Source organism: Macaca mulatta, chromosome 20 (genome assembly GCF_049350105.2).
Source record: "Macaca mulatta isolate MMU2019108-1 chromosome 20, T2T-MMU8v2.0, whole genome shotgun sequence".
Taxonomy (NCBI): domain Eukaryota; kingdom Metazoa; phylum Chordata; class Mammalia; order Primates; family Cercopithecidae; genus Macaca; species Macaca mulatta.
This window is the reverse complement of record NC_133425.1, coordinates 69,119,934-69,140,839: the sequence shown is the minus strand read 5'-3', so window position 1 is coordinate 69,140,839 and position 20,906 is coordinate 69,119,934. Positions and strand designations below refer to the sequence as shown.

Here is a 20,906-nt window from a genome sequence, read left to right as displayed (position 1 = left end):
CCAGGAAATCTTCCCTGGATTAAACGCGTGAGAAATAAGAGGGCCCTAGACATGAGGCGTCCTTGGAAGTCATCCCAGGGGACGTGTCCTAGTCCCAGCTCTGAGTTACAGGCCAGGACCCCTATAGCAGAACTTGTGCTGGTGGGCAAGAGGCCAGGTCCCTCCACTCCCCGCCAGGATCACGCCACTGTCCCTGTGAGCAAAGACACCAGGTAACCACCGACAGAAAAAGGTGGGTGGACAGATTTAACACCGGGATGTGGCAGCCTCCGCGGGGAGGGACGGTGACCCTGAGCCACTGGGCTCAGGCTGGGAGCGTAGAGACAGCATCTAGCCAGGCTCAGGATCCGGAAGGAGATGTGTTCCGCTCAAAGACAGTGAAGGGGAGGGACCTGGGCAAACTGCAGAGCTCTCCGAGTCCAGAGCCCACCGCTGCCAAACCAGCACCAGACCGAGCCTCATGCTGATAAATGCACAGAAAGGGCTGCAGAAGGAAACACAGGAGCTGACCCCAGAGGCCTCTTCTGAGGGAGGAGGCGGCAGGTGGTCAGGGGTCTTTCCCGTTTACCGCTATACCATTCTGCATTATTCAGTTTTTATTTTATGTGGTTTAATATTTCTAAACAGAAAATAAAGTATTGAGAATCCTCCGTGTGCTTCTCTTGGACTCCTTCTCGGAGAGGCTTGGTGGCGGAGCCCACGGGCAGGGCTGGGAAAGGAGCTACCTCCCCAGGTCATGGGTACTCTGGCCTGGCCAGGATAATGGAGCTTTCCTCTCTAGAGGGGCTGCTGCAGGTTTAACAATGGAAACATGCATTTTACAAATGAGAGGATCAACAGCCGGGAAATGGTATTTTTAGCTACGGTGGCTCTTTGCTTCAAAGGCGTATGTTTCATCTAAAACCAGGCAAACCTCCTACAAAGTCTGCCTGCTTGCAAGGAGTGATTAGCATAATACGAGCACGAAAAAAAAAGGCCTGGCTCCACTTTGAGGCAGGAGTGCCTACTACAGGGGGAGGCTTTATCCTAAAATAGAATCGCCAGCAGATGAGGAAAGTCTTATCAATGGAGACGAAGCCCCCGTCTCCACTTAGAGCAAAAAAGCTACCGTGCGCAAACAGCCTGGCTATGACAGGCGTGGTGGCAGCCACCAGCACAGAGCGGGCTCTGAGGATGGAAACACCGACCACAGCTCTGCCCTGGAGACTGCCCTTCTGCGTGCTGTTTGAATCATTTTGGCCTCAGGCTCCCACCTTCTTCCAATTAAAGTACACAGGGTTTCGGGCTGCCTTTCCAGACTTCCTTCCCCTGGGGGTAGGGAAGAGCCCAGTCAAGAATGGCCCGGGGAATGGAGTGGAAGAGGGCAGGCTTGAGAAGACACAGATCTTAGGGAGAAATCTTAGGGGGGCACCCTCCCCAGAGGCCACACCACTATGAGTCAGATGTCTGCTCCTCTGAGCCCCTCTATCAACCCAGAGGACTTGCCTCCTGGGCTCCCCACTCTCCTGCCCAGGAGCAACTTGGTTTTTTTTTTTTTTTTTTTTTTTTTTTTGTAGAGATGGGGTCTTGCCATGTTGCCCAGGTTGGTCTTGAACTCCTGGGCTCAAGTGATCCACCCACCTCTGCCTACCAAAGTGCTGGGATTACCACGTGAGCCACCATATCCGGCCTGTGGGCATATATTTGATTGCTATCTTTTCTCTCCTAGAAACCCATTAGCTGGCTGGGGGAAAACCAAACCTGGGCCTGCGTATACGTGGAGAGAGGCTTGAACTCTTCTCCAAACACCACAAAAATGAAATGGAGGCCGTGACCCTCCAGCAGTAACTGCAGATACAAATCTCTGCAGCTGCTCGAAACAGGGCACTCGGCAGCTGCTCCAGCGCCCCTCTCCTGTGGCCTGCTTGCTCACCAGGCCCCGGGCCCATCCTGGGGGCCTGTGACCTTGGGCTGTGGGGGTTGGGGAGGGGGCTGGGGCAAAGAGGCGGCATTTTTGCTGTCTATTTCAGGCATCACTGGCAGGAATGAGAGAAGAGACTGGAAGGATCAGTCTTTTCTCCCTCATCTCTCCCCCGAGGCTCCCCACAGGGGTAAGATCATAGATGGGTCTTCCCGCCAGGGTCAGGGACTGGGAAATACTCACAGACGGCGCTCGCAGCTGAAGATCTGAGAAACCAATTACCATGCTACTGGGGGGCCCAGGAGAAGCAGAAGGAACTGGACCGGGACAGCCACTCAGGCTTCAAGGGCAGGAAGGGAGGTGACTCCAGGAACCTGTCAATTGTGGGGGCAGGGGGCTTCCGACAGAGGTAGGTGGGGGTCTTCTTCAGGAAAGGGGCTGGAAGGAGGGGCTCAGCTCATGGGAGAGGAGGGAAAAAGCTGACTCTTCTCAGGAAAAATGAGTGGACAAGGAAAGTTGGCCGAGTTCACAGGCACCTGGAATTAACTGACTAAAGCCAGCATACCCTGAAGAACCAAACAAGTCCAGGGCAGGGATGTCTCGGGTGTTGAGAGGGTTTTTTTTTTTTTTTTTTGAGACGGAGTCTGGCTCTGTTGCCCAGGCTGGAGCACAGTGGCCGGACCTTGGCTCACTGCAAGCTCCGCCTCCCGGGTTTACGCCATTCTCCTGCCTCAGCCTCCGAGTAGCTGGGACTACAGGCGCCCGCCACCACGCCCGGCTAATTTTTTTGTATTTTTTAGTAGAGACGGGGTTTCACCGTGTTAGCCAGGATGGTCTTGATCTCCTGACCTCGTGATCCGCCCGTCTCGGCCTCCCAAAGTGCTGGGATTACAGGCTTGAGCCACCGCGCCCGGCGAGGGTTTTAAACTTAGTCCAGATGATCTGTTTAAACTGCCTGTCCTAGCAGCACTGAACCTTCCGGAATGACAGAGCAGCAAGAACCCTGGTCAAGCCAGCTTCCTGAGCCAGCTTCCTAACTACCCTGTGGTGTTTCATGAGACTAATGGCAGAGGAGAGTGTGCAGGGCCATAGCTGTCATGGTGAACAAGCAAGGGTCTCACCACCTGCCCCCACTGGTGAGCCTTGGGCCCCACTTCCCTCCGTCCCACTGGAAGCTCTGTGAGCCAGCCACCTCAGGCACAGCCTGGCACATACCCGCTGCCCATCCAAAGGCTCCTCTCAGGGACTTGGGCACCCTCACACAGGTGGAGGGGGTTTTCTGAACCTGTTTCAGACCTCCACTGGCTCACAGGGTACCTCAGGGCTGCTCATGAGGCCACCGGGGCCTCCCAGCCACACTCCAGGTTGCCCAGAGGGTGTGGGGGCTGGCCTCTGGGCTTCTGAGCACTGCCTGCTGTGTCAGAAACACTTCCCCACCTCCTTCCCCAACCAGTTCCTACTCATCTTTCCTGGCTCAGCTTAGACGTCACGTTTCAGAAGCTTTCCCAGACCCCCCCAACAGGCTGGGCACCCCCTCCCCCACATCTCTTCCACTGAGCATCACCACGCTGCGATGCTATGCTTGCGATCGTGACTAACCCTGGCGGGCAGGGACTAGCTCTGCTCACTGCGGTGTCCCCACTGGTGGGCACTGTGCCAGGCACGGACGGACACCCAGGACAGGGCTGCTCAGTGACACACGGCGCTTCCGGGCTCCCTGGCCTGCCCAGCACAGCAGCAGCGCCCTCCCGCCCCCTGGGTGGAAACTCTGATCTACCCTTACGGGGAGGGGGCCGAGCTCTTGCTCCGGGCGGTTCCATTCTCACAGAGGCGAGCTCTCTTGCCCGGCCTGACAGCTGTGGCCTAATTTCCAGGGCTATAACCGGGCTCCTTATTTTTACCCACTTGGTATTTTTCATTACTGATGCACGGGAGATGGCGAGGGATGGGGTACGGGGGAGGTGCGGGCTAATGGAAGACGCGGATACGGTGTAGTCAGGGCTGTCGGGCTGAGGTCAGGGCCTGCAGGTGGGATACAGATGGGATGGGGATGGACCAGACAGATATATGTATTTGTAAATTTTACAAAGGAAAACGAAAATCCCAAATCCCACCCACTTGTTTTTCCTCAGTAAGCATTTTCAACAAGGTCACAAATGCGCTGGCTCTATAGATTTTTGGCTCCAAACCACATTTCAGGCAGCCTTTAAAAGCCAATTCTTGGCATAGCTTCAGCGGAGCCTGAGGAGAGGGGAAAACTAGGGCACTTTTATGCTTTCAGAAAACCTCGGATCCAGGTCACAGCTTCCTGGCTCTGCCGACGCTGTGGGGCACCCCCCTTCTCACAGGCCCGACCTGAGGACTCCCCCACCTCCCCCAGTGTTTTCTTTGGAGCATGGATCACAAGACCAGGTCACCTGTTTCTTCGTTACTTGTCCCTGTGGGCCCCTCCCATGAGACTGCAGCCCCGGGGGAGGCGGGAGCCCCGCCAGAGCTGGCATGGGGCCTGGCACATCCCAGGCACTCAGGAATATTCATGGAATGCCCCTCTGTGTGGAGTGAATCTTTGACCCCTGTTCCCCAGCCAGGGAGCTCTCTCCTTATGAACTCCCCAGTGTGCTTGTCCACTCCCCCATAAGATGTTCCCATCTCCCTGAAATACCTTCTCCCCAGGCTGTGGAGGCGGGGCCCATGTTGGCCTGGCCCAGGCCCTCCTCCATACAAAGGCAGCAGGCAGTAAATATTTACAGGAGAAATGTGAGCCTCAGTTTCTTCCTATATGAAAGAACCCAACTGGCCCATAAGGTCCCTCCTGGCCTCTCCCTGACTGAGACTTTCTGGGACTCTGATCAGTTTTGGCCCTCTGGCTACCCATGCCTGGGTCACATATGTGGAGACAGGGCCCCAGGCGGGGCCTGGATGAGGTGCTGGGCCTGCGTCCACCCCCGACTCCACACACGACAAAGGGGAGAAGACCCATCCGCTCTGTGTGCACGGATGCTTCCAGACACAGTGCTGTCGGCGGAAGGAGGCCACAGAGGCGGGATCAGCTGGAGGCCACACCCGGCCATCATCTCCTCACTGCCTGCTCCCACTGTGGACCTGGAGGGTCACTGGGTCACATATACAGGTTCACCCTCCCACTTTCCTGCAGGGAGGAAGGACTTGGCTGCTTGGAGGTGAAAAAATCACTCCTTCAGCCACCCCCATGGTAGCCCTCGGTAGGGCCTGCCTCATACTCCTCCTCTGGGAGCATTTAAACCCAGACCACCAGGTCCACACCATTGCTGGCTCTGCCTCCTGAGGTCCATGGCCTTGGATTCTGGTTCCAGAACCATGACGGCCCACGGACACCTGCTCCTGTGTCTGAGGGTGGGCACCCGACCCTGTTCAGGGCAATCGGCACCAGCACGCTCCGGCCACACTGGTGGGCCCGATGAGACATCAGCCCAGGACAGGTACTGAAGGATGGGGTGCCGAGAGGGCCGGAGCGAGCCATCTGGCCGCAGAGCAGGTGGCCTGTCCACAAATGGCGCAGATGGAGGAGGAAGAGCCAGCTGTGGCGGGGGAGAAGGGGACCTGAGGACAGGAGGTGGCCTGAGCCTTGAACTTCTAGTTTTAAATGAGCCCATCCTTGCCTCTGCCTGCACACTACCTTTATTTTTCTTTTTTCAAAAAAGTATAGAATGTATTTTCTGGATATAGATTAGCACCCTGAATAGTACTGATGCCTTTGTTTTTCTTCCTGTAAGGGTGAGAACCGGTTTTCTGTCATGTGCCGTCCACAGTCCTGACTGCACAGCACTGACTGACAAGGGCTGGTTGCCGCGTGGGTTGGGGACAGAAGATGGGAGAGTGCTGGGGTTTGAGTATTCATTTTTTCTTTTTTCTTTTTGTTTTTTTTGAGACAGGGTCTTACTCTGTCACCCAGGCTGGAGTGCATTGGCACGGTCTCAGCTCACCGTAACCTCTGCTTAAGCCTCCCTCTCACCTCAGCCTCCTGAGTAGCTGAGACCACAGGCGCATGCCACCATGCTCAGTTAATTAAATTTCTTTCTTTTTTTTTTTTGTAGGGTAGTAAGGGTTTCACCATGTTGCTGAGGCTGGCCTTGAACTCCTGGGCTCAAGTGATCTGTCTGCCTTGGCCTCCCAAATTGTTGGGATTACTGGCATGAGCCACCGCGCCCGGCCTTGAGTATTCATCTGAATGACTCTATAACTTTCTCTCTTATCCTTCTCTAAAACAGGAGGAAGTGAGTCAACCCCAGAACACCTGCATTCCAGGAGCTGAGCCCGAGGGAGCAGTCGGGCCAGGCCTGGCTCTGTGACCAGCCACTGCCCACCTCGGGACCTCCTCGGCTCCTCACAGTTATCTACTAGTTGCTGCTGGTACCGAGTGCACAGTTACTAGGTGCCAGGCTGTCTCCTAAGCACTTTCCATAGGCTTCGTCACTCAATTCTCATAGGGATTAGGAGAAGATAGTGATGATCCCCGTCTGCATTTCCCTTTTAAGAAAACCATGCTTGGGACCGGGCACGGCAACTCACACCTATAATCCCAGTGCTTTGGGAGGCCAAGGAGGGCGGATCACGAGGTCAGGCGATCGAGACCACCCTGGCGAACGTGGTAAAACCCCATCTCTACTAAAAAGACAAAAAAAAAAAAAAAAAAAATTAGCCGGGCATTGTGGCGGGTGCCTGTAGACCCAGCTACTTGGGAGACTGAGGCAGGAGACTGGCGTGAACCCGGGAGGCAGAGCTTGCAGTGAGCCGAGATTGCACCACTGCACTCCAGCCTGGGCGACAGAGCAAGACTCCTTCTCAAAAAAACCCCACACAACAAAAAAACAAAACAAAGAAAACCGTGCTTGGGAAGGCAGCCACATGGCCAGCCTGTGGTTCTCCTGGCTTAGCATCTCATGGGAAGAGCGGCCCCTTTCCTTAGGTATGCTGTTGCTCCCCCACTCCATGTGGGGCTCTGTTAGGGCTGCCACTCACAGCACCCTTCAGCCCCACAGTTTCCCTCTGGGTCGCGACTGGCTGGGATGCAATGCCCAGGCGATGTGGGGGCCGTGTCTCCGACACTTGGAAGAGACCAAAACAGCATGGCTGACCTCAAACAAAGGTTGGAGAGATCTCACTGATCCTGCTCTTGGTCTGGATACAGAGGCCAGTCAAATCCCTTTGCTCATTTTGGTGCCTTTGACCTGGGTTCCCACCACATGCCACCCAAAGAGTGCTGCCCAATATAGTAAGATTAGTGGTTGCCAGCTCCAGGCTGCAGACCCCTGCTGGCCTTGCTGCTGCAGAAGCCCCTTGGATTCTGGCAGGTCAGGAGGACTGGCAGGATTGCTAGGAACCTTTGCTTTTACAAAGCACAAACAGGCTGGACTAGATGGTTTCCAAGACCCTATCAAGAATTAAGAAAAAACACCTCTGGATTCCAGGTGAATCATGCTCAGCATCCACTTACTGGGAATGCTGAACAAACATCACTCAGAAACAGGCAGCTTCATGGGTATGTTTCCATGAGCTCCTAATTCCCCGAAAAAGCATCACAAAACAAAACCAAAAAAATGCTAACTGTAAAGAAAAATTGATTACCTGGACTACATTAAAAATAAAGAACGTCTGTTCATCAAAGGACATCATTAAGGGAGTGATAAGGCATGCCACACAGTAGGAGAAGATAATGACAGTATACACAGCTGAGAAAGACTCAGACTGAGAACATACAAAGGACTTCTGCAAATCAATTAGAAAAACACCAAAAACTCAACTGGAAAATGAGACTTGAACAAACTCATCACAAAAGAGGATATCCAAAAGGCCACTAAGCTATGAAAAGTTGTTCAACTTCATTAGTCTTTAGGGAAATGCATATTAAAATCACAAGATGATACTACTGTACCCCTAATCAGAATAGCTAAAATCAAGGACTGATGACATCAAGTGTTGGTGAGGATGTGGAGCAACCGGAACTCTCCCACAATGCTGACGGGCGTGGAAGCTGGCACAAGCACTTTGGACAGTATCTCCCTGAGCCCATGGTATGTCTGCCTGCCAATCCAGCAATTCCTAGGTATATACCTAATAGAAATGTGTCTATATGTTTACCAAAAGGCACATAAGAAAGCATTATCCATAATAGTGTCAAACTGAAAATAACCCCCATGCCCATCAATACTAGAAGAGATAAATAAATCACGGTATCGTCACATCCAACACAGACGAATCTCACAAACCCAATGTGGATCCAAAGAAGCCAGGCTTTGTGAAAAGAGCACCAGCTGTACTGTTCCATTTATATGAAGCTCAAAACCAGGTAAGATGAACCTCTTGTGTTGGATCAGTACATGTGTACTTGAGGGAGGCGGGGAGGGGCTGTCACTTGCAGGAGACGTGAAAGGGACCTCTCTGGTGCTGGAAATGTTCTAGTTCTTGAACAGAGGGCTCATTCCCTGGTGTCACAGTTAGTGAAAATTTACATGAGCACACTCACGATTTGTGTACTTTCAAATAGTACGTTCTTCAAATTTACAGTCACCAAAGACATCCCCGGCATCGAGCCTGAAGGGAGGTGAGGCTGCCACACCACCCTGATCAGGACGAGGAAAGAAGACACATCTGGGGCTCTGAAGCATGTGTTATGTGGTAAGAAAGGGAGACCGCTTCCCGGGCAGACAGCAAGACCAAGCTGAAAACAAGACGGAGTGTCTCAGGCTTCCAGTGGAGCTTCCAAGGCACCTTCCTCTCTGCAGCAGTGGGAAGGGCTGGGAGTTAAGTTTGGATGACTGTTCTTCCTTCAGAGGGAAAGGAGTGGATATGCAAATAGCAAGCCTGGGGGCAGAAGGGCCTATCTGAGGACACAGGTTTACTGATGACGAGGTGGATGGTGAACGGAGACATAAGTACCACAATCAGGTAGAAGAGGATGCTCTCCTGGGGTACTGAGGAGGCCCCGATGGCCCCATGTGGGGGCTATCCGCCCATGTGGTCTGGAGCTGGAGCTCAAGACTGGGGCTGGGGCAGGTTGCACCCCTTCTGAGGGAACAAACAGATGCAAAACTTAGCACTTAAGGAAGCGGCTTGCAAAAGGAAAGTGAGAGACAGGGCTCAAAACAGACTGGTGGAGGACTAGAAAAAATAAGTGCTGACTTGAGTGCACTTGAATCATCTCAGGTTGGCTTTAAAAAGAGGCCAACGTGGATGATGCGAGCCACTGCGATAAGCCAGGGGAAAAACACATCCCTGGGAAGAGGGGGTGACACATGTCCTCCTGAGCAAGACTCAAAAGGGAGATTTAGACCTGGAGAGATGTTCACTGTCAAAGTGCCAGGGAGCTCCTGGGAGGGTATGCCGGCTGGAGATCAGAAGTACGCCAGGATAAGGGACAGGCCAGCATGGTGGGGCTGGGGCCTAGAAGGAAGCCAGGGAAGGACATGCAGATTGACTTGGCGCTTCACCTCTGCCTGAGTGGGTGGAGCCAGTGGGAGCCATCCTGGGGAGGGATGAGAGCCCTGGGAACGGGACCGGAGGAAGGGAAGAGGAGAAAGAGGAAGCCGAGGAAGAGGAAGAGAAAGAAGAGGAAGAGGAGGAGTGGGGGAAGGAAAAAGAAGGATGAAGACGAGAAAGAGGAGGGGGAGGAAGGAAGAGGAAGCAGAGGAGGAAGAAGAAGAGAAGGAAGAGGAGGACAAGGACGGCGTCACATCAGGAGAGGTCTCTGCGGGGATTTTTCTAAGGCTAAATAACCCTGGGTCGGATGGCGACTCCATAAGATGGCCTGGCTTCTCTCTAATGAGGCTGAGCCCCGGCTGCCAGGTCTGGGGTCTTGCCCTGGTGTGTGGAGATCAGGAGATGCGGCTCTCGTCTCAGCTCTGTCCCCGTCTGCTGCATGGGACAGCCATTGTGCCTCTTCAGGCTGCACAACACCAACTCTCCAGGCCGCTCCAGCTGTGGATTGTGGGCTGGCGGATCTGGCACTGCTCTGCAGACAGGGATAGGTGAATCCCACGGTGCCAGTCCTGGATTGCACGTGCCCTCTGGGCCTGTGTGATGGTGCTCACAGCAGGCATGTCCCCCCATATCGGTCTCACCATCAGGCCATCACTCTTTCTTTCTCCACAGCATAGGACCCCAGGCCCAGTGGAGGGCACCTCAGCTCTGGGGTCTTTGGAAGGCTATGCAGTACCCTGCAGATCACCTCTCAATGCCACAGTTGAGAACCTAGGACTGGGGGCGAGGGCAGACGCTCAGGTGCCACAGGTACATTTAAAAGATGGAACAGTGATGACGACAAGGGAAAATGACCGAAGCCCCCACTCTCCTGGGGACTCACTGCATCTGAGCCCTGAACTACAGAAAACTCCCTCATCCACTCAGATCCCAAGAGCCTCTTTGGTGGGCCATCCCTGCCTGGGCTATGAAGAGGATTTGGCCCACCCAGACTCTTACCCGGGGACTGCATGCTCCCTTGCAGGGCGGTGAGTGCCATCTAAGGCGGAATTGTGTGCCGTGGATCCCCCAGGCCAGGCCCCTCCAAGGGTCACATCACCCCTGATCTGAGACAGGAGCTCTCTCCTTCCCTGTGGAAGAGGTCTGGGCAGCCTTTCACAAACCGCATGCAGCAGAAACTGGGGGTGTTTCTGTGACAGGGGCCAGGGTATGGGGGTTCTGTGATCTTTGTGACTCTGCTAAATCACATGAGGAGAGAGAAGGGAGAAGCGCACAGGGGTCTCCAAGGGCAAGCCAGGGAAACACGCTGAAAGGACATGGGGACAAGAGAAAGAGCTTCCTGAGAAATGCATTCTACAACGATGGACAAGACACGCTCGGTGTTTAAATGCACTGAAGACAAAGGGCACCCACATTTGTCTGTCCTGACTCAGATGCAGGCTGGCCCCAAGGAGGCAGAGGATGGAAAATGGCTTCTAGGGGCCAGTTGCAAACCTACCACTGTATATGCATTTTTTAATGATACCTGACTGGCTGTGGTAGCTCATGCCTATAATCCTAGCACTTTGAGAGGCCGAGGCAGGAGGACAGTTTGAGCCCAGGAGTTCCAGACCAGCATGGGCAACATAGTGAGATCCCATCTCTACAACAAAATAAAAAAAGGTGGCAGGGTGAGGTGGCTCATGCCTGTAATCTCAGCACTTTGGGAGGCTGGGGTGGGTGGATCACCTGAGGTCAGGAGTTTGAGACCAACCTGGCCAACATGGTGAAACTCTATCTCTACTAAAAATACAAAAATTAGCCAGGCATGGTGGTGCACGCCTGTAATTCCAGCTACTCAGGAAGCTGAGGCACGAGAACTGCTTGAACCCGGGAGGTGGAGGTTGCAGTGAGCCGAGATTGCGCCACAGCACTCGATTCTGGGTTGACTGAGTGAGATTCTGTCTCAAAAATAAATAAATAAATAAATAAAAAAGATTTACTAAGTGCAAGAAAAATGCATAGCTGACTTCCTCTTACTCCAAAGTAAAAAATAATAGGCATGGTGGCATGTGCCTGTAGTCCCAGTTACTTGAGAGGCTGAGGCAGGAGGTCGCGGCGAGGCTGCAGTGAGCCGTGATTGTGCCACTGCACTCCAGCCTGGGTGACTGACTGAGACTGTCTCAAAAAATAAATAAATGATACCACATTGTGGTACACATTAGCTACTTGTTAATTAATGAAGCCGCTGGAGTGACCAATGTCAAATCTTTCCAAGTTTCCTGGCATCCTTAGGTGAAGTCTAAATAGTGAGATCCAGAGAATACTGCAGGTCCCATCTGGAAACAACTTCTCAAGCTTCAGAAAGAAATTCATTATCGAGTTCTCAGCCTCTGAAAACAGTTCCTGACCATCACCCTACCAGCTCTGCTGGCTGCCTGAGCTATGGGCTGGGGGAGGTGATGCTTCTCAGGTGTGTAGATGACAAAGAACATTCTTTGAGGGAAAGACTGGCAAGGGGCCAGCAGGTGCCAGCGTGAACCTGATGAGGAGTCTGACCACGTGTGCTGTGTGGTGGCCATCGAGGAGGGGAGCTTTCCCACCAAACTGCTGCCAGGTCCTCCCCTCTGTCACAGGGGCTCCCGGAAGTGGGGGCAACAGCTGATTCAGTGGGAGCATGGCTGCTTGGGCTGTGGGGACAGGGGTCACCCTGAAGGACATATGGCCACTTCTTGCCAAGTTCACCTGTGACCTCTAGTATCCTCCCACCAGCCCTGCTCAAAGCCAAGTGGACTCCCCTGCCCCAAACACCAGGATGCCACCGCTTTGAGGCTCTTGGGCCCCCTGAGCACACTGAGCAGGGCTCCCTCTGGCCAGCATTTCCTCTACTCCCCTCATGCCTCAGGTCAGACCTAATTCATCCTACCCTAGTCTAGCAAGGCTCGTCACATGTGGTATCCATTTTGCAGAAGAAAAGCCATCCCTTCTTATGGGGAGTGCCAGTAAGAAGTGTGGGGACTGCTTGGAGGAGGCAGAGCAAGGCCAGGACCACCTCCCTCCCCACCCCCAATCACTTCTGGGTCAACAGGGAACAATCTCCAATGGTTCTGTGAGGTGCAGGGATGCTGATCATTTTGCCATGGACTAGGGAACAATGGAATGCAGCCTGGGCCAGGCTCTCTGGACTCCCTGAACTTTGCACCTCACAAGTTCATCTTTTCACCTGGGAGGGCAGCACTCTTTTTCTCCCAACAGTCTTTTCCGTGTGTCAGACTGGGCCTCTCGGGCCTCCTGGGTGCCCCTGCCATTCCCATTCCCAAGGGGTCTCCAATTAGGAGATGAGAAGCCGAGAGCTGGTTGTGTAAAGTGGCTCCTGCTGCACACACTCCTCTGTGTCCCTTGCATGGCAACAAAAACACCTCAGCCCTGGCCCCTGGGCGGGGAACGGCTGTGGAAAGCTCCAGAAGATTCACACAAGGAGCTGGACAGACAACTCAAGCCAGCAAGAAGAGAAGCTTCTGCTGAGAGGGAAGCAGGAAGTTCTGCGGAATAATTCCTCCTGCCTGTTCAATGTCCTGTCTTCCTCCCCTCAGCTGGGGGCCCAATCGATATGGCTACGGACTCATGAAAGATGAAAACCCAACTGCATTCTGGGTAGGTGGATCAGGGCCTCTTCTAGCAAATAGACTTAGGTTGGTGCACATTTGCCACAGCAATTTATTTGTATCCCGAATGAAGGAACGCAATCCATTAAAGGGGTGAGAGGAAGAGTGGGGCCGCCTAGGAGCTCTCGCTTGTGAACTGGGGCCAGAGGCAAAAACAGAGATCTGGTCTGGCCACTTCACTCTAATTCGCCATCCATTAGCACCAGCATGAGGGGCTTCTGGGGGCCCCGCCACTGCCCCCAGCAGGTGAGGGGGCACACACAAAGACTCACAGAGTGAGGAGGGGGTCCCGATGCCAAGTGGACTGGAAACTGGGGAGCTGCGGGGAATGACAGAGCCCGAGGTGGGAGCCGGGCTTGGGAGGGGCCAGTGGTGCATACAGCGGGTGGCCTTGGACACCTTGGTGATTTGGCCCCAGCCAAGGGCTCTGTCCACAGGGCAGAATGCAGAGAGGCCAGCAAAGTGGAATTTCCCAATTACCGCATGAAAGAGAGTTTCTTCTCAGGCCCTTCCCCCAGGCCCCACAATTAAAAACAAGTCCAGTTTTTAGCGGCTGCCTGGCCCCCCACCCCCTCAGTGACCAATCAGCTCCCCACTCCACCTATTCCCCCTCTTCCCAACACAAGGGCTCTTATGCAAACCCAGGACACTGGGGAGGGGCAGTAGCAGGGGCACATATTAGGGACTCTGAGCATTTGCTCAGCTGGACAGGCTGCCATGCCTGTCTGTAGCAGAGGTGAGAGGAAGCCCAGAATGAACCGGAAGCCTTGCTGCTGGGCTTCTCTGGGTCAGGATCTCATGAAAGAAGTGCCATGACTGCTTCCTCCGTTCCCTTGTAGGCCCCATCCTCTCCAAATGTCCGCCTCATCTGAGGGGTGCCCTGTTCCCCCAGGAGGTGGCTCGGACCTCATCTGCCACTAACTGGGCTGGTTCGGGTCAGGCCCTGGCATTCACTGCATACAGTGGCTCATTACAGATGCAAGCATTCTCCAGCCAGTCCTCTCTGCAACGCGGCAGGGAGGAAGAGGAGGGGAAAACTGCACAGTCGCTGAAGCCAAAGCGCGGCTGGCCGGAGAGCCGTGTTGGCAGGCAGAGCGACTGTCTTCAGACTTGCTCGCTTCCCAGCACAGAAGCAGGCCTTGTAAAGATCACAGCTGTCGGGTCACGCTGGAGTTCATATCACAGTTTATCAAAGAGGTTGGGTTTTCTCCCTCCTCTCCTTTCTACTGATTATAAGTGGATGGTTCACGGGGAGACAAGGCCTGGGCTTGTTCTGCCTGCATTAGCATGGAGGGTAGGAAGAGGCCGGGGGAGGGCAACGCACACCAACACCTACTCCGGGCAGAGTTGTTTTAGCGGAGCCGAGCCGGGCCGGGCTGCTGGTGGGTGCCCTGGGTGCTGGGGCAACAGGGCCGGTGCACCGGAGTCAGCTCTTGACACAACGGTGCCATGATTTCACCCCCTCAAGTGGGTCTGGTTCCCCCTCCACAGACCACCCTGGGAGGCAGAAGCCCTGTGGGGAGGCTGAACAACAGCCCCGCTTTATCAGACACAGCCACCAGCACTGGGGCTGACACATGCGCCATTTACATAACCCCACTACACTGTGACACGGCCAGCACCATCATCGCTGTGTCACAGACAAAGCGGAAAGGGCCTGGAAACAGGTCACACGGTTAAAAATGGGAGGAATTGGGGTTTGAGCCCCAAACGAGTGCCTCAGGAGGCTCATCTGCCTTAGTCCTGTGGAGGGAGTGGGGTACAGCACCCCACCGCACATGTCCCCATCTTCCCTCAATCTATGAGCTTGGCATCAGCTAAGCGAAGGGCCTGGGGCCAGAGTAGCCAGCTGAAAGATGAAGGTTTTAAAGCCACTGACTTCACCTCAACATGCATCTAAACTGTTATGTCCACCAGAAAAGGAGCCTGTGTGGACACCGAGAGGAAGTCCAACCCACTCAAGCCTGGCTGGAGCTTGGGTACCCTGTTCTCACCCCCAACTCCGACATGGAGGTGCGGCCTGGGAAAGCTGCCTGGGGAAGAGGAAACGCTCCCAGGGTCTTTGGGGAAATCATGCATCTTCCTCAATGCCAAGAACCGCCAGCAGATGTGTGTCTTCAAGAATTCCCCATGCCTCTGTCTTTCTATAGCAGCCGCTCCAGGGCCCAGAGCTAAACACACTCCTGCCAAAAGAACGGCTTTTCACTTGCTGGCCAGAAGAATCTCTTTCCTTTCTTTCTCAGTGTGCAATCCTGGAGGCTAAGAAGAAGAACTTAGAGTTTGCCTAACAGCTAAAGAGGGGGTTAAGAAATCATTGTGCGCCTCATCAGGTCTGTGGCTTCATGCCAGCATCTGCGGAACCATCGGGATACCTCTCTTTATTTTTTAATTTTTATTTATTTTTTTGAGACAGAGTCTTGCTCTGTCACCCAGGCTGCAGTGCAGTGGTATGATCTCGGCTCACTGCAACCTCTGCCTCCTGGGTTCAAGCGATCCTTCTGCCTCAGCCTCCCGAGTAGCTGGGATTACAGGCATGTGCCACCATGCCCAGCTAATTTTTGTATTTTTAGTAGTGACAGGGTTTCACTATGTTGGCCAGGCTGGTCTCAAACCCCTGACCTCGAAATCCGCACACCTTGGCCTCCCAAAGTGCTGGGATTACAGGCATGAGCCACCGCACCCAGCCAATGATGTCCCTCTTTAAAGCCATCACAGGAGAAAAGGAAGTGCGACGGACAAGCAGGAGGGCAGGTGGATACCCCCCACCTCAACAAAGCTCTTTGGAAGGGCCTCAGCCCCCCACAGAAGCATGGGGAGGATGGAGGAAGCCCCATGTTTGCAGGGCCTTCTCCATGTCAGATGCCATGTGTGTGCCCAGACTGGGTTGCTGCGCCTGCAACCCAGGGGCTGGTCGACAATGGCCTGGTGTGCTGGCAGAGTGGGCAGCAGGCTCCCGAGTCAGCTGGGCCAGGTGGCTGTCTACCAGGATGCACACTGATAGGTGTGGGTGCTACTTCTGGGGGAGAGCAGTCTGGAGAAACCAGGTGAAGGACTAGGAGAGACCCAGTCCTCTGTGAGGGGACCAGTCACAAGGTTCCTTCTGTCCCAGCCCACTGGGCTTCTAGTGTGGATGCCAATGGCTACGAGACCTTCTGTGGCTGTGCGGGTGGGAGTCAGGCCTGGAGGCCAGCCTCCATTTCCACAGAGAACCCAGTGTGGCCCATGACAGGTTTGAGCCCCAGAAGAGCAAGCGATCGCCATACTGAGCCCCTGAAGGATGGGAAGGGAGGACCCACTGGCCCAGCTCCTGAGCACTCTGAGGAGCTGCGCCTCAGGTGGTCCTAGCATGTAGGATGTTCAGGGCCTCTCACGGCACCAGGCTCTGCACTCCCACAAAGTGGAGGCTGCTGAATTAGCAGAGTGCAGCAGTTTGCAGCCCAGCTCTTGCCCAGCCTGGGGGCACATTACTTCCTCTCATTATCCCTTCTGCAAAATGATGATTCCTGTGACCCCAGGAAGCCCAGGAGATGCACTGCAAAGCAAGCAAAGCCTCCCTGGCCTGGAGTCTGTACCTGGGAACATGGCGGCGGGCTGGCCTCCAGTTTCACAGAGCCTCGGGTCCCGAGCAGGTGGGGAGGGCATGCAAGCATGCCCATGGTGCCTGCCCTTCTGCTCCGTGCAGCCTGGAGATGCTGGTTACTACCCCAAACTCCTTCTCCCCATGCCTCTGACTGGGCATGTGGGGCTGAGACAGGGTGGAAAACCCATTTCAGCCCAGTTCTCCAGAGGGACGCTAGCTACAAATTCCTCCTCCAAAGGCCTCTCCTTCCATTGACTCTGAAAGTCGTCCAGGCAAGGAGAGCTCATCATGAGTACTGGTGCCTCTGCAATTGGAAAACCACATGATGTTAACTGTCACTCTTGTGGGAACATTCCGCTGCTTTCCTGGTGGGGGGGCCTCTTGTACCACAGCTAACCTCTACCTCAATCCCCTACCTGAAACTGGCCAACGTGATGGGAAGAAACACCATGGAAACCTTCCTCTTTCGGCCAATGAAAGTTAAGAATCCATTTCTGTCTCTCTGACACGGTGGTTCTCAACTGGGGTGATTCTCCTCCCTAGGGGACCTTTGGCAATGTTTAGAGATGTTTCAGATGGTTCCAACTGGGTGAATGCAAGCACTACCGGCATCCAGGGGGCAGAGGCCTGGGATGCTGCTGACATCCTACAGGGCACAGGACAGCCGCCATCCCGAAGAGTTATCTGGCTCCAATGCCAACGGCGCTGTTTGAGAAGCCCTGCTCTAGAGGAGGCCAGAGAAGCAAGAGGGTGGTGACAGCCTCCCCACTACCACAGGGGCATCCTTTTGGTGGCCAGACCACACCGTGATCCTGCTCTTTGTCTTTCTGGTCAGGCAGGCCTGTCCTCTCCCATGACTCAATCCTCCGGCCCCATCCCCAGGGTGCCCTCAACTCCACCTCAGCTCCTGAGCTGGCCGGTCACCTCCTGTACGCTCCACTCCGTCAGCTCCCCCAGCAGCATTCAGGCTCCTGCAGCGGCTCCCAGCACACCATCCCTGGGTCTCACCTCCCTCACTGCCTTCTGCCATCTCCCTGCTTGGCTGCTTCCTTTACCTCTCTGGCCCTTCGTCATAGTCTCCTTTTCTGGCTTCTCCTTCTTTCCCCAACCATTACAGTCTGGAACACTTAGGGTTCAGCCTCAGACCCCTGCCCTCTCATTCCACCTCTTCTAACTCCCTAAGAATGAAAGCTCCGCAAGTGCAGAACCATCTAGAAAGGTACCTTGCACAGAGTTAGTGTTCAGTAAACATCTGTTGAATGAATGAATGAATGACTATACCATCAATTTCGAGATTGTATCTTGGGCCTCGGTATCCCCTTGGAGAGCCTGGTACAGCAAACTACTTCTTCAACACCTTCCTTTTGGTGTCCCCAAAGTAATTCAAACTCAAACATGCACCCCCTTCTCACTCCTTGCCACTCTTCTGGGTCTCCCACCTCAGGGACTGGCATCACCATCCACCCAGCTGCCCCAAATCAGAGGCCTGGACACCCTGGCACTCCCAGCTCCCTCTCCCCTCACTTTTTCCACATCAGTCACCAGACAAATCTACTTCCTACTCAGTATTGAATCCTCATTCTCCAATCTGGCTGCAGATTCCCATCCCCCTCACAAGCTGCCACAGTCTCTGCTTGGACAACAGCCTTCCAGCTGGCTCCACCTCAGTCCCTCCAACCCATTCGCCCCAGCAACAGTTGTCTTTCAAGCCAGAAATCCGGTCACATTGATCCCCTGCTCAAGCCCTTTCAGTGGCTCCGTGCTGACCCATGAGTAAGGTCTCCGATCCTCACTATGGCCCACAGGCTGAACCTGCTTTTTAGTTTACAGCAAGATGAGCTCCCCAGGCTCTTTCCTGCCTTGAAGCCCCATACAGCCTGGGCCCCTGCCAGGACTCCTTCAACTCCTGACCCCCAGACCATGGTAATCGGTAGTCTACTCAGTCCCCAAGCACCCCAGACCACTTTCATAACTCCATCACCCTAGGGGTTCCGATTTTACTCATCAGAGGGAGGCCCAGGCTTTTTTTTTTTTTTTTTTTTTTTAAAGACGAGAGTCTTGCTCTTTCGCCCAGGCTGCAGTGCAGTGGTGTGATCTCGGCTCACTGCAACGTCCACCTCCCGGGTTCAGGCGATTCGTGTGTCTCAGCCTCCCAAGTAGCTGGGATTACAGGTGTGCACCACCATACCCAGCTAATTTTTGTATAAGGCATCTTTTTTAAAAAAGCCTCTCCAGTGATCTAACATACAGGGCTGGGAACCACGGCTGAACAGCACCTAGGGCCATTTGGACTACTCCAGAAATCTCCTCCACTTGGCTTTGGTGTAGAAGCTGGAGGAATTTGTGCCCTGCTCTAGCTTTCACCAGGCTGAGGGTGACACTGGGCCACGCTTCTGGTGGCCCTACTTCTTGGAGCTGAGTTGGAGGCAAAAGACCAGCCCCAGCCATGCTGCTGGTGATGACAGTTCTAGACGCCTCCAGCCACTGGGGCTGCTGCCCTGGCACCATCCTGGTCTGGGTTCACATGACTCAGAAGCCTGGCTCCACCAAGCCTGGCTAAATCCCGCACTGGGGGCTGGGCCTGGAGCACAGCCCCATGTCTCACGCCATCTGGCTCACCTCCTTTCCTCTCCAAAAGCCTGACAATGGCATTGAATAAGAGGCCATTCCACCTCAGGGGAAGACAGTAACTCAGGAAGGAAAAAATGAATTCAGTTTTGTGGAAAAACATCAACACTGACCTGTCTGTTTCATGTCAGAAGCATCAGCAACCAGTATGAAGGGGCAACCTTCTTCATTTCTTTTAAGAACAGATCCAAAGGTCAGGAAAAGGAGGAGAGAGAAGGGAAAGACAAGGTGGCTGCTTTGACACTTGAACGGCATGAAAGTGAAAAGCCGGGGCCGTGGGAGGAAGAGGAGAAAGCGCGCCACCAAGGCTGACCTGATGATGAAAGGGCCTCTGACCTCCAGGAGCTTCCGTTCGCTGCTGAATCTCTTGAGAAGGTTGATCATGAACTTATAAAAGTAGGAATTCATGGTGGGAGTGGAAGGAGAACATTCTAAGCCTTTGGTACCTGTAGAGAAAGGGACAGAAGCAGCATTTATTCTGATCATGTGTCCACAGGGTGATGAGATCCACACTGAATATAAACAACTATAAATGCCAAACAAGTGTGTGTGTGGGGTGTTATAACAAGATGAGGGAAAATCTCTAATCAAGAGCCATGGAGCAACAGAGAAAAAGGCAAGTCTGCACAAGCAAATACAACTTGGCTTATTGCAAAAATGCCCATTAGTTAAAGTCCTACTCGTAACTTGAAAAAAAAAAAAATCCCATTACTGTCCACCCCTTAACCCAAGCCCAAACCACTTAGTGAACATCTCATGCATGTAAGACCCTGCTAGGTGCTATGAATTTTTTTAAAAAACAAACTCTACTCATTATCCCAGTAAATGAAATACACTCGGGATCTATTTGGGCCGTTAAGGACAAACAAGAAGTCGAAGAGAAGAAATGGGTAAGGTGCTTGTGTCAATGGGTCAGTCATTGTGGCTCAATGGTCAACAAAACTGGTGGACCCACAAGAGGCAAAAGCCAAGCTCCTTCCCTAATATTACCTGAGAAAAAGAAATGATGTACACACCCACTCGATTACAGACAGCAAACACTGACAAACGTTACAAAGTGTTTTAAGTTTCACTTTTGAAATCAAAAGCTCTTTCTTCCTCATCCTCAGGCAAAGATGCTCTTTTAGGATAGAACTCTGAAAACTTTCAAAGCCTGAGGTGGCTTTCTAACCAGGAGCACAAATGTCTCTGATGTGTGTCCCTGCAGAAAACACACCGAGGTACACAGGGAGGTAACTTCCAGCCCTCCCTTGCACACATGCCCCTTGATAAAGTACCCAGCACCAAGGGGACAAGGGAAGGGCTGATGGAATACTTGGATGGTCTGGGATAGTGTATCTGTATGCCCCTTGGGGTCTTCCCTGGACATCCCTTCTAATATTTTTTTTTTTTTTGAGACGGAGTCTCGCTATGTCGCCCAGGGTGGAGTGCAGTGGCCGGATCTCAGCTCACTGCAAGCTCCACCTCCCGGGTTTTTATGCCATTCTCCTGCCTCAGCCTCCCGAGTAGCTGGGACTACAGGCGCCCACCACCTCGCCCGGCTAGTTTTTTGTATTTTTTAGTAGAGATGGGGTTTCACCGTGTTAGCCAGGATGGTCTCGAACTCCTGACCTCGTGATCCGCCCGTCTCGGCCTCCCAAAGTGCTGGGATTATAGGCTTGAGCCACCGCGCCCGGCCCATCCCTTCTAATATTTGTCA

General features: G+C 53.6%; 1 protein-coding gene and 2 long non-coding RNA genes across 23 annotated transcripts in view; 1 reads left to right on the top strand and 2 right to left on the bottom strand.

Annotated features, from left to right (window-relative positions):
- VAC14 (VAC14 component of PIKFYVE complex) overlaps positions 1-20,906 on the bottom strand; it is a 115,604-nt gene that overhangs the window by 24,853 nt on the left and 69,845 nt on the right. For all 21 annotated transcript variants that reach the window (XR_013410893.1, XR_013410897.1, XR_013410895.1 and 18 more), the window contains 1 exon segment: positions 19,521-19,653. Coding sequence is in view for 17 of the 21 variants with exons in the window: in XM_077983849.1 (XP_077839975.1) it covers positions 19,521-19,653 (133 nt within the window). In the remaining 4 variants the exon portion in view is untranslated.
- On the bottom strand, positions 5,557-9,887 carry LOC144337722 (uncharacterized). The gene is made up of 2 exons (XR_013411194.1): positions 6,737-9,887; positions 5,557-5,832 (listed from the first exon to the last, which is right to left on the bottom strand). It is a non-coding gene; the product is annotated as an uncharacterized LOC144337722 (long non-coding RNA).
- LOC144337724 (uncharacterized) lies at positions 5,588-13,956 on the top strand. Its single transcript, XR_013411196.1, has 2 exons — positions 5,588-5,837; positions 11,512-13,956. It is a non-coding gene; the product is annotated as an uncharacterized LOC144337724 (long non-coding RNA).